Genomic DNA, 13,301 nt, shown 5'->3' with positions numbered 1-13,301 from the left:
AAGTTTCATTGTGGAAAGTATTAAGCATCTTGCATTGAATTCTGCACTAAATAATTAATTAGATGTAGACTAAACCTGGTGTTAACAATGAATAGCTCTGAGAGCACATTCTGGACACAAACAGAAAAGATGTAATCTTTCAGCACTGCAGTTCCTTACTCCTTGTTCGCCCATGTCATTCCCCACTGTCTTTCTCTGCTCTTACTATTAACAGAATCTTTACTGTTCTTTGATGTGGGACATATGAAGAAATAAGTTCCCTGAAGTAGTTTCCAGACAGATGTATTTCTTTATGGCTTCCTGTAAAAAAAAAAAAATCTGTAAATTTACCATCTTCAACAAATCTTTTCTTCACCTAACCTTGCTTCCTCTGAGCAGCAATATTAATCTTAAAGCATGCTAACTTCAGTGTTACACAAGAGTTTTTGTTCATTCTTGTCTATTGTAGTTGTTACTCAGATTCAATACTATCTTTATGTTCCATGGTTTGATGTCATTCCAATTAAATTTTTTTGCTTTTCAACCACACAGTGGGATGACGAAATGTGATTTCTGATATTAGTTGACATTTCCTAGAGCCTGTCCCATACAAAGGAAATAGATCTGCTTGGATTCAGATGCTGTATTGGACCACAGTGCAGCCAACATGGACTCTAGGAGGCAACCACCACACATCTGCCACCAAATGTGTAGATCCAGAGGAAATATCCCAGTTTTACACACAGCCATCAGTCACCCTTCCTCGAAAAACATCAAATAAAGGAAAAAACAAAAAGCAGGTAAAATTGTTAAGGGTTTTATTGAGTTTAAGATGGATCCAAGGTTGCCTGAAGATGATCAACACACTGTGACTTTGGAACCACTGACCCATGCAAAGATAGAATCAGTCTCCAAAACAGTAACAGATTGGTAACAAATCAAGTACACTTGAATTATGCCTTCATAGCCAGTCCATCTAGCGTCACCTCATTTACCCCTGCAGCTGCTGAAAACCAAAACGAAGCCAACCAAGTCTTCCGTCTGCATAGACATTGGGCATTTCTTACTTTGTCTCAGTTAATCCCTGTATGCCCACTGCGTACCATTCCTGTATACCTACAGGAGGCCCCTTATTAGTCTCCGAGATATGTTATGTTGAAGTTGAGACTCTGTTCCCCAGACGCTGAATTAGGATTACGTCCAATATCTCTTAATTTAGAGCCAAACTCACATGCAATCTGACTGGGCCCTGTAATCTGTAGTTCACGTACTAAAATGTCACTTAACTACAGTTATTTTAGTTTTGATGGTTTTTGCCTTGGAAATTAAACATAGCTATACCTACTGCGTGAAATTCATCTACAGTAAAATCGCACCCGTGATTTTCCTCAGTTCACATGTTTCCTCTCCCAGATTTTCAGCTCAATTTCACTTTTATTCTCATCTGAAACGAGTTGATTGCCAATTACTCTCCACATTGTTTATGGTATTACCTGATTACAGTCAAGCCCAATACTAAATGGGAATCTGACGCTTGAAAAATATTTTACTTAAACACAAGTCAGAAAGGGAGCATATCAAGTTTCATGACTCTTACCAAACACCTAAAACGGAAAATGTAACAACCTGCAGCGTAGTGTATGGCTCAGCACTACTGCAACAGCTCCCATCATTGAAGTTCATATGATCGTTGCAGTACATGTTCAGCAGCATCTGTAAAAACAGTAAACACCATTGGTAGTTTAAATGCTTAGATCTGCCAACAAATCTTAACATTCTTTCTGACCTGTAAGATATTTGTTTCTAAAACAAATATAATTAGCTAACAAGAGAAACTGACTGCTCACCCTAATACAGAACTATTTCATGTGTTGTGATAGTATGCAACTGTTTTACAACCTGTAACTATCTTTGTTCCATGACAAATTACATCGGCATTTACAAACTCATTTACTAACATTCCATCACAAATAGTTCTTAAGACATGCAAACAGCCTTGTTTCCTTGGCTAGACATAGTGTGATATTTCAACAGTATTTAATCATGACGTAAGTTATATTTACTTTTAATGTTCATGTACTAGGTTTGTGGTAATAAACGGATGGAGTTCATAGCAAGATAAAAAATATATATATATATATATATATATATATATATATATATATATATATATATAATATAGAAAGAAGAATAACACAACAGGTTGATAAAATCAGGAGAAACTATTAAAACATTTGTGCAATTTTTCCTTCTAAAATTTGACATTATTGATCACACGAACCTAGTTATTCTAACAACAATTTGGAAAGAGGCAGTATTGAGTCATCAACTTGATGATTAATAATCTATCCTTCCTATACTGCTGTTACTGCATCCTGGATTTTTCATTGTTTAGTCTACTTACTTTATCATCATACTGTATAATGAAAATGTTAATACTGATGTTAATTCTTATTTCCATTAAACATTTCACTCTTAGATTTGTAATGTGACATCTTTACAATGTTACTTTATTTTTATTTCAACAGTTGTCTCTGGATTTATTTATAATTGTCTCTTTATTCCCCATTTTGGAACTTTGAGTAAAAAGCAGGCTAATATTGGTAATATACAACAATTTATTTTATACTTACTATCTAGTAAAGAAGAGTATGCCCCCCCCCCCTCCCTCCTGCCCCTGTCCCTTCAACACTGCAACATAGTGACAATCTGAAACTAATGACTGGGCACATGAAGCCTTGGCTAGAATCTCCTTTGTTAATGCACTACACTTTCCTACAAACTACCCAAGCTACCTATATGCTCCCCCTACAGCTTATTTCATGTTTGTAATTCATAACAATGCCCAAGAATGTGCCTAGATATTTAATCTCTGTGGAAGACTGCAGCAGCACACTACTAATTCTCCTTGCTACATTTTTTCTCCTCCTTACATAGTTTTTCTTAAAGTCATACACATTTCAGGAAATCTGTCATTCATTACATGAAATATATACATAAAGTTGTTCTGATTTTGCCTACAGTTCAATTAACAGTTATACTTGCTTGTACCAGTACTGCTACAAGCAAATACTGTGTGTTCCTCACACTGTCTTATAAACCATTTCTACATGTCAATAAAAAGAGCAATTGCTACTTTCTGACACTCCCAATAGTGTTTCTGTTCTTAACCAACATCTATGATCACAATGTACCAGGGCTGTATCAGAGCTACTCACATATTACTGACGATTTAAAGTATGCTAGTATTTGTCACCATTGTGGGATGGTGTCACACGGTTTTTGGAAGTCTAACAATACAGAATCTGTAAGCTGGTCATCGAACAAGTCAGTGCATAATTTACAGATCAGAAAATATAACCAAAAGAATTAATAACAAAAAACACAAAAAATTGTGAGAGTATACAAAAAAGTAACACATTACTCAGAAAAATTCTGAACTACTTCTAGGAACTCCTATACAGAATAGAAGAAGTATGCTACAAGAAAAGCTTTCAACACAGGTGTGAAGACTTGGAGTTTATCAGTCAATTTTTGCATGTCTGCTGGAAGCCTACTGAAAATAAAACACCCTAAATACCTTTCTGTATAATGCTATCAATATAACAGAAGGAAACATTCCACGTGGGAAAAATTATATATAAAAACAAAGATGAGGTGACTTACCGAACAAAAGCGCTGGCAGGTCGATACACACACAAACAAACACAAACATACACACAAAATTCAAGCTTTCGCAACAAACTGTTGCCTCATCAGGAAAGAGGGAAGGAGAGGGGAAGACGAAAGGAAGTGGGTTTTAAGGGAGAGGGTAAGGAGTCATTCCAATCCCGGGAGCGGAAAGACTTACCTTAGGGGGAAAAAAGGACAGGTATACACTCGCACACACGCACATATCCATCCACACATACAGACACAAGCAGACATATTTAAAGACAAAGAGTTTGGGCAGAGATGTCAGTCGAGGCAGAAGTGTAGAGGCAAAGAAGTTGTTGAAAGACAGGTGAGGTATGAGTGGCGGCAACTTGAAATTATCGGAGATTGAGGCCTGGCGGATGACGAGAAGAGAGGATATACTGAAGGGCAAGTTCCCATCTCCGGAGTTCGGATAGGTTGGTGTTGGTGGGAAGTATCCAGATAACCCGGACGGTGTAACACTGTGCCAAGATGTGCTGGCTGTGCACCAAGGCATGTTTAGCCACAGGGTGATCCTCATTACCAACAAACACTGTCTGCCTGTGTCCATTCATGCGAATGGACAGTTTGTTGCTGGTCATTCCCACATAGAATGCATCACAGTGTAGGCAGGTCAGTTGGTAAATCACGTGGGTGCTTTCACACGTGGCTCTGCCTTTGATCGTGTACACCTTCCGGGTTACAGGACTGGAGTAGGTGGTGGTGGGAGGGTGCATGGGACAGGTTTTGCATCGGGGGCGGTTACAAGGATAGGAGCCAGAGGGTAGGGAAGGTGGTTTGGGGATTTCATAGGGATGAACTAACAGGTTACGAAGGTTAGGTGGACGGCGGAAAGACACTCTTGGTGGAGTGGGGAGGATTTCATGAAGGATGGATCTCATTTCAGGCAGGATTTGAGGAAGTCGTATCCCTGCTGGAGAGCCACCTTCAGAGTCTGGTCCAGTCCCGGAAAGTATCCTGTCACAAGTGGGGCACTTTTGTGGTTCTTCTGTGGGGGGATTCTGGGTTTGAGGGGACGAGGAAGTGGCTCTGGTTATTTGCTTCTGTACCAGGTCGGGAGGGTAGTTGCGGGATGCGAAAGGAAACAATTTCTAACTGTGACACCTAACAACACTATCACAGGATGTTGCAACTAATGGACTCCAAGGCACCTGACATTTGTGAAGTGATGCTCCAATTGGACATTGTTTTCTTTGTATGTTCTTACTACATTTCAGTGAATGGGTAAAAATTGCTTACATTTCCTGTATGTTTTGTATATTAAAAATTAAGATACAAACAACAGAAATTATCTTACAATAAAGTATTAACATTTAAATTTCTCTGCAGTCTGCTCTCGTCTTTGATACATTGCTCTCCATATCAACCTCTCACTCTTCACTCTTCTCAGCATGTTTCATCAATCATACTTGCTGTTCCTCAACCAGGCAAAATGTGGAAAGCCACAGATTGCAAAAATCAAATGGATATACATGTGTTATTATACACGAGATTTGGCACTACTTTACTGGATGAAAATAGCAACTTTGAATTTCTGCATCATCAACTGCAAACAGAGGTCCATCCAGCATTATAATTTTCCACTACTGCTCTGACATGTTTCCATTAATGTGATTTCCATCTGCTCCATTGTAGCAATTCACTAGGCACATGGAAGCACTTAATACAAAGATCTGAAAACTCAATGTGTGTTGCATTCACATGTTTCAAAAATGGTTCAAATGGCTCTGAGCAATATGGGATTTAACTGCTGTGGTCATCAGTCCCCTAGAACTTAGAACTACTTAAACCTAACTAACCTAAGGACATCACACATATCCATGCCCGTGGCAGGATTCGAACCTGCAACCGTAGCGGTCGCGCCGGTCCCAGACTGTAGCGCCTTTAACCGCTCCGCCATTCCGGCCGGCCATTCACATGTTTCTAGTATCACACTGCCCAGAATAAAACGTGTAAGTGATGATGATATTGGTAGGTAGCTTCTCGAAGAAACTGAGGACAAAGGACAGCTTAGTGATGAAAGTGATTGGGAAGAAACTTCTGCCATGAGCAGTTGTACAAGTTCTTGTGAATGAGAATCTATTGATGGAGCGGAAAGTGATGAAGAGACATGACCTGTAGCAAATACCTGGAAAGTTTATTGTGTTGGCGAAAGTGATCTCCTGAAGCTTCCTTTTTCTGTCACGCAATGAGGCTTCACCATTCCTCATGGTGTTTATCCAAAATTTGAACTTTATTATTACCAACTCTTACCCACTGACGATCTTACTAGCGAAACTGTGAATGCTACAAATGTGTATGCTCTAAGCAAATGCTACAAAAAAATTACTCCATCACTCGATGCGGCGCTCATGGAAGGATGTTTCATTACAAAATATGAAGGATTTTCTAGGTGTAATTTTGAACATTGCATTGAATTTGAAGGCAGAATCAGTAGATTATTTTACATAAGACTGGCTAGAAGCAGCTCCATTTTTCAAGCACACTTATCTCATCTTTTTTTCCAGATTTTGGATGCTGCCATTGAAGAATTGAATTCAAGTGCTGCAATCCAAAGAATCCTACAATGTGTGAATTAGGAGATTTCTGAGTGTGTATGTGTATGTGAGAGAGGGGGGAGTTGGGGCGAGGGCAGGAGGGGTGTGAGAGGACAGGAGGGAGGGAGGGGCAGGAGGAGGGGGGAGAGGGGGCAGGAGGGGGGGAGAGGGGGCAGGAGGGGGGGGGGGAGAGGGCAGGAGGGGGGGGGGAGAGGGCAGGAGGGGGGGGAGGCGGCAGGAGGGGGGGGGAGGCGGCAGGAGGGGGGGGAGGCGGCAGGAGGGGGGGGGAGGCGGCAGGAGGGGGGGGAGGCGGCAGGAGGGGGGGGAGGCGGCAGGAGGGGGGGGAGGCGGCAGGAGGGGGGGGAGGCGGCAGGAGGGGGGGGGGAGGCGGCAGGAAGGGGGGGGGGAGGCGGCAGGAGGGGGGGGGAGGCGGCAGGAGGGGGGGGGGAGGCGGCAGGAGGGGGGAGAGGGCAGGAGGGGGGGAGAGGGCAGGAGGGGGGGAGAGGGCAGGAGGGGGGGAGAGGGCAGGAGGGGGGGAGACGGCAGGAGGGGGGGAGACGGCAGGAGGGGGGGGAGACGGCAGGAGGGGGGGGAGACGGCAGGAGGGGGGGAGACGGCAGGAGGGGGGAGACGGCAGGAGGGGGGGAGACGGGCAGGAGGGGGGGAGACGGCAGGAGGGGGGGAGACGGCAGGAGGGGGGGAGACGGCAGGAGGGGGGGAGACGGCAGGAGGGGGGGAGACGGCAGGAGGGGGGAGACGGCAGGAGGGGGGGGAGAGGGCAGGAGGGGGGAGAGGGCAGGAGGGGGGAGAGGGCAGGAGGGGGGAGAGGGCAGGAGGGGGGAGAGGGCAGGAGGGGGGGAGAGGGCAGGAGGGGGGGAGAGGGCAGGAGGGGGGAGAGGGCAGGAGGGGGGAGAGGGCAGGAGGGGGGAGAGGGCAGGAGGGGGGAGAGGGCAGGAGGGGGGAGAGGGCAGGAGGGGGGAGAGGGCAGGAGGGGGGAGAGGGCAGGAGGGGGGAGAGGGCAGGAGGGGGGAGAGGGCAGGAGGGGGGAGAGGGCAGGAGGGGGGAGAGGGCAGGAGGGGGGAGAGGGCAGGAGGGGGGAGAGGGCAGCAGGGGGGAGAGGGCAGCAGGGGGGAGAGGGCAGCAGGGGGGAGAGGGCAGCAGGGGGGGAGAGGGCAGCAGGGGGGAGAGGGCAGCAGGGGGGAGAGGGCAGCAGGGGGGAGAGGGGCAGCAGGGGGGAGAGGGCAGCAGGGGGGAGAGGGCAGGAGGGGGGGAGAGGGCAGGAGGGGGGGAGAGGGCAGGAGGGGGGAGAGGGCAGGAGGGGGGAGAGGGCAGGAGGGGGGGAGAGGGCAGGAGGGGGGAGAGGGCAGGAGGGGGGAGAGGGCAGGAGGGGGGAGAGGGCAGGAGGGGGGAGAGGGCAGGAGGGGGGAGAGGGCAGGAGGGGGGAGAGGGCAGGAGGGGGGAGAGGGCAGGAGGGGGGAGAGGGCAGGAGGGGGGAGAGGGCAGGAGGGGGGAGAGGGCAGGAGGGGGGAGAGGGCAGGAGGGGGGAGAGGGCAGGAGGGGGGGGAGGGCAGGAGGGGGGGGGGGAGGGCAGGAGGGGGAGAGGGCAGGAGGGGGAGAGGGCAGGAGGGGGAGAGGGCAGGAGGGGGAGAGGGCAGGAGGGGGAGAGGGCAGGAGGGGGGAGAGGGCAGGAGGGGGGAGAGGGCAGGAGGGGGGAGAGGGCAGGAGGGGGGAGAGGGCAGGAGGGGGGAGAGGGCAGGAGGGGGGAGAGGGCAGGAGGGGGGGAGAGGGCAGGAGGGGGGAGAGGGCAGGAGGGGGAAGAGGGCAGGAGGGGGAAGAGGGCAGGAGGGGGGAGAGGGCAGGAGGGGGGAGAGAGCGCGAGGAGATGCTGAGGGGAGGGGGTGGGGGAGTGATCGGGGGGCGGTGGAGAGAGAGGGGGGGAGGCGGAGAGGGAGAGGGGGGGGAGGCGGAGAGGGAGAGGGGGGAGGCGGAGAGGGAGAGGGGGGGAGGCGGAGAGGGAGAGGGGGGGGAGGCGGAGAGGGAGAGGGGGGGAGGCGGAGAGGGAGAGGGGGGGAGGCGGAGAGGGAGAGGGGGGGAGGCGGAGAGGGAGAGGGGGGAGGCGGAGAGGGAGAGGGGGGGAGGCGGAGAGGGAGAGGGGGGGAGGCGGAGAGGGAGGGGGGAGGCGGAGAGGGAGGGGGGAGGCGGAGAGGGAGAGGGGGGAGGCGGAGAGGGAGAGGGGGGAGGCGGAGAGGGGGGAGGGGGGAGGCGGAGAGGGGGGAGGGGGGAGGGCGGAGAGGGAGAGGGGGGAGGCGGAGAGGGAGAGGGGGGAGGCGGAGAGGGAGAGGGGGAGGCGGAGAGGGAGAGGGGGGAGGCGGAGAGGGAGAGGGGGGGAGGCGGGAGAGGGAGAGGGGGGAGGCGGAGAGGGAGAGGGGGGAGGCGGAGAGGGAGAGGGGGGAGGCGGAGAGGGAGAGGGGGGAGGCGGAGAGGGAGAGGGGGGAGGCGGAGAGGGAGAGGGGGGAGGCGGAGAGGGAGAGGGGGGAGGCGGAGAGGGAGAGGGGGGAGGCGGAGAGGGAGAGGGGGGAGGCGGAGAGGGAGAGGGGGGAGGCGGAGAGGGAGAGGGGGGAGGCGGAGAGGGAGAGGGGGGAGGCGGAGAGGGAGAGGGGGGAGGCGGAGAGGGAGAGGGGGGAGGCGGAGAGGGAGAGGGGGGAGGCGGAGAGGGAGAGGGGGGAGGCGGAGAGGGAGAGGGGGGAGGCGGAGAGGGAGAGGGGGGGAGGCGGAGAGGGAGAGGGGGGGAGGCGGAGAGGGAGAGGGGGGGAGGCGGAGAGGGAGAGGGGGGAGGCGGAGAGGGGAGAGGGGGGAGGCGGAGAGGGAGAGGGGGGAGGCGGAGAGGGAGAGGGGGGAGGCGGAGAGGGAGAGGGGGGAGGCGGAGAGGGAGAGGGGGGAGGCGGAGAGGGAGAGGGGGGAGGCGGAGAGAGAGAGGGGGGAGGCGGAGAGAGAGAGGGGGGAGGCGGAGAGAGAGAGGGGGGAGGCGGAGAGAGAGAGGGGGGAGGCGGAGAGAGAGAGGGGGGAGGCGGAGAGAGAGAGGGGGGAGGCGGAGAGAGAGAGGGGGGAGGCGGAGAGAGAGAGGGGGGAGGCGGAGAGAGAGAGGGGGGAGGCGGAGAGAGAGAGGGGGGAGGCGGAGAGAGAGAGGGGGGAGGCGGAGAGAGAGGTGGGAGGCGGAGAGAGAGGTGGGAGGCGGAGAGAGAGGTGGGAGGCGGAGAGAGAGGTGGGAGGCGGAGAGAGAGGTGGGAGGCGGAGAGAGAGGGGGGAGGCGGAGAGAGAGGGGGGGAGGCGGAGAGAGAGGGGGGAGGCGGAGAGAGAGGGGGGAGGCGGAGAGAGAGGGGGGAGGCGGGGAGAGGGGGGAGGGGAGAGGGGGGAGGGGGAGAGGGGGGAGGGGGAGAGGGGGGAGGGGGAGAGTGGGCAGGGGAGAGTGGGCAGGGGAGAGTGGGCAGGGAGAGAGGGGGAAGGGGAGAGGGGGAAGGGGTGTGGGGGAAGGGGAGAGGGGGAGGGGGAGAGGGGGAGAGGGGGAGGGGGAGAGGGGGAGGAGGAGAGGGGGAGGAGGAGAGGGGGGAGGGGGAGAGGGGGAGGGGGAGAGGGGGAGGGGGAGAGGGGGAGGGGGAGAGGGGGAGAGGGGGAGGGGGAGACGGAGAGATATTCAGTAAATTTTCATGTTTTTCCTCACATTCCAAATTATGGAAAGACTGCTAAACGAAGTCTAATTCGTCCTGATTTACCTTTAGTAACACAAATAGTGGTTCATTTGGCACAGCAATTGTTAGCTTGTGTACTTGCTTCAGGTTACCACATCTTTACTGACAGGTTCTGCATAAGCCCTCAACTTGCTCAGAAATTGCATAAAATGAAATATCATCTAACAGCTACAGTTATGCATTCTAGGACAGATTTTCCAAGCAATTTGATGACAACGAAACTTCCTTAATATGACTTATGTGCCTGTCAAAGTGTGATGAAAATTATGTGGCTTTCATTCCATGATAAGAGGTTAGTGACTGTTTTGAGTGTATTCCTTGGTCCTCAAACCCAACTGATAATTGATTATAGGAAGAAACAATCTGTGCAGTTCCTGAAACACATTTTTATTTTATTATACATGAAGTTTATGAATTGACAGGGCTGATCAGTACTGTGGTTACTATGGTTTTACAAAATGATCATATAAGAATGTTTTTAGAAGAGCCACACAGAAAAAATTACAAACAACCATAACCAAACACCAATTTAGTTTCAAAAGCTACTGTAAAACAAAATAAAGTTTTCAAGTGACCTCATATTACATTTTATTTTTTAAAAACAGTCACACAATAACCCATAATCCCTTACATCCTTATCCAAGTAAAATAATTAAGAGTTGGGGAGAATGCAGCAAGTACAAGAATTGGATTGGAAGGGTTAAACTCTAGCACTGCCCAAAATCTAACAGACTTTCTAGTCAACATACCAAATATAACAAGCAAACAGATAAGCAAGCAGAAAGTGCACTGATGGAAAAGAATTTTCTGAAAACCATGAAAGTATATCTATTGAAGAATGCAAGGCTACGCTTCATTATTTACAATCTATTGGAACATACATGACAGTATACTGAAGGATTTTCACTTAGCAATTACAGGAGTGGGCATTCACTACTTGCAGATATCTCTACCCTGGAAATCCCTACAGACCATTTACAACGAGTGTCACAGGCTCCTCAGTGGTAAGTGTTGAGCTAGTCCATGAGAACACTCACTTGCATTTGACTATGTGCAACATTATTTTCTGCTTATGTTATGTTCTGTGGTTTAACATATTTTGCTACATCTAAGAATTTCCAGTCCAGTCACATTTTTAATGAGATGAAAAGATGTAAGCAGCAATCACAAATTGGTCCACACCCCAGGAAACAGATTTCTATGACGAAGGAAAACAAAGTTTGGTATATCAATATGACAAGTATAAATTCTGGTATTTAATGTATTACCTACATTTACATCTGTACCCTGCAAACCACTGTGAAGTGCATGACAGAGGGTACGTTGAATTGTACCAGTTATTAGGGTTTCATTTTCCATTCACACGTGGAGTTTGGGAAGAATGATTGTTTAAATACCTCTGCAATTCATTTAATCTTGTCTTCACAGTTCCACAATGGGGCAATAAGTAGGAGGTTGTAGTATATTCCTAGAATAGTCACTTAAAACTGGTTCTTGGAACTTGTAAGTAGGCTTTCTTGGGATAGTTTATGTTCAGCTTCAGGAGTCTGCTAGTTCAGTTTCTTCAGTATCTTTGTGACACATTCCCAAGGGTGAAACAAACCTGTGACCATTCATGCTACCCCTCTGCATACATTCAACACCCCTGTTAGTTCTGTCTGGTACAGGTTCCACACACTTAAGCAATATTCCATGATGTGTTGCATGAGTGATTTGTAGTAATCTCCTTTGTTGACTGATAGTATTTCCCAAGTATTCTACCAATTAACCGAAGTCTACTACCTGCTTTACCCACGATTGAGCCTATGCAATCATTCCATTTCATATTCCCAGAAAGTGTTATAACCTATTATTTGTAGGAGTTGGCAAATTCAACCTGTGACTAATCGACATTATAGTCAAAGGATACTATTTTTTTATTTTGTGAAGTGCACAATTTTACATTTCTCAACATTTAACGCAAGTTACCAATCTCTGCATCACTTTAACTCTTATCAAGATTTGAATGAATATTTATGCAGCTTCTTTCACACAGGACTTCACTCTAGACAGCTGCGCCATCTGTAAAAAGTCTGAGGTCACTATTAATATTGTTCACAAGGTCATTAATACACAATATGAATAGCAAGGGTTCCAACACACTTGCCTAGAGCACACCCAAAATTACTTGTACATGTGACAATGACTCTCCAACCAAGATAACACAAATTCAGTACCAAATCTGAAAGGGGTTCCATTTGGCCCTGGAGCTTGTTCAGTCTTAACAATTTCAGCTGTGTCAACATCACTGACACTAACAATTAATTCATTCATTTAAGTGGCATGTGGGTTAAATTGGGGCAATTCTTCTGGGTTTTCTTTTGTAAAAAAAAATTTGAAAACGGAGTTAAGCGTTTCAGCTATTGCTTTACTAATTTCAATTTTTGTTCCTGTCTCATTCATGAGTGACTGGACACTAACATTGGGGCTTTTACATACGACCAGAGTTTATTTGGGTTTTGTGAAAGAGCATTTGATAATATTCTGCTATAGTAGTCATTACAAATTACCTCAGTGAGCACTGTAATTTAAACTTTTTAACAGATAAACACTATATATAGAACTGGGACACTAACACAAACACTGAACTTTTGCAGCAATGCTCTTGCTGACAAAACTACCCAGGCACAATTCATTATCAGCTTTTAGTTATTCAAACATGCCAGTACTAGACGTGAGACCTTATGCACAGCTTTATCAATTAGCACTTCGAGATAAAAAGCTTCTGTTCTGTGAAGTATGGCAAGACAGTGCAGTCAATAAAAATATTGCCCATGAAAGCTGGCAGCCAGGTCTTAATATCAATCTGACATGAAGTTCCAATCTGTACAAGTTCCACATCAGCACACACTATGCTGCATAATGGATTGCTATAGCTGCTCGAATAAAATGCTTTCAGGAAACTATTTCAGTGGTGAGAACATTAAGTAGTAGTGAGATGACTGCTGCATCTGTTCCATTTAACGATTATAAGCAACTATTTTATCTTATATTTAGGGTCTCTCAAGAAAATAACTTTGTGGATCAATTCAGTAAACTGCAGGTTTGGAGGCATACTGTTTTCCGAAGTATACAGAATTCAGAAGAAACCATGCTCTCTACAGATGCTAATACAAATTAGATGGAAAACCATCACTAATACTTAAAGCTAATTTAAGAAAACCACCAGACTTAAGTAATCAATTATCGAAGCAAAGTTGATTGCAACACCTTATAACACACTCTTTGATCCTAACATCACACAAGACATGTATTTAACAACAACAACAACAACAACAACAACAACACAACACTGATGATTCCT

General features: G+C 48.3%; 1 protein-coding gene across 2 annotated transcripts in view; it reads right to left on the bottom strand.

Moving 5' to 3' along the window:
* Window positions 1-13,301, bottom strand: part of LOC126475117 (N-acetylneuraminate 9-O-acetyltransferase) — a 243,231-nt gene that overhangs the window by 130,501 nt on the left and 99,429 nt on the right. For both annotated transcript variants that reach the window (XM_050102705.1, XM_050102704.1), the window contains one exon: window positions 1,577-1,692. In XM_050102705.1, the coding sequence (XP_049958662.1) occupies window positions 1,577-1,692 (116 nt within the window). The remainder of the gene's footprint in view (window positions 1-1,576; window positions 1,693-13,301) is intronic.

The sequence above is a fragment of the Schistocerca serialis genome, chromosome 4 (assembly GCF_023864345.2).
Source record: "Schistocerca serialis cubense isolate TAMUIC-IGC-003099 chromosome 4, iqSchSeri2.2, whole genome shotgun sequence".
Classification (NCBI taxonomy): Eukaryota; Metazoa; Arthropoda; class Insecta; order Orthoptera; family Acrididae; genus Schistocerca; species Schistocerca serialis.
The sequence above is the reverse complement of the archived record's forward strand: the minus strand, read 5'-3'. Positions and strand labels throughout refer to the sequence as shown.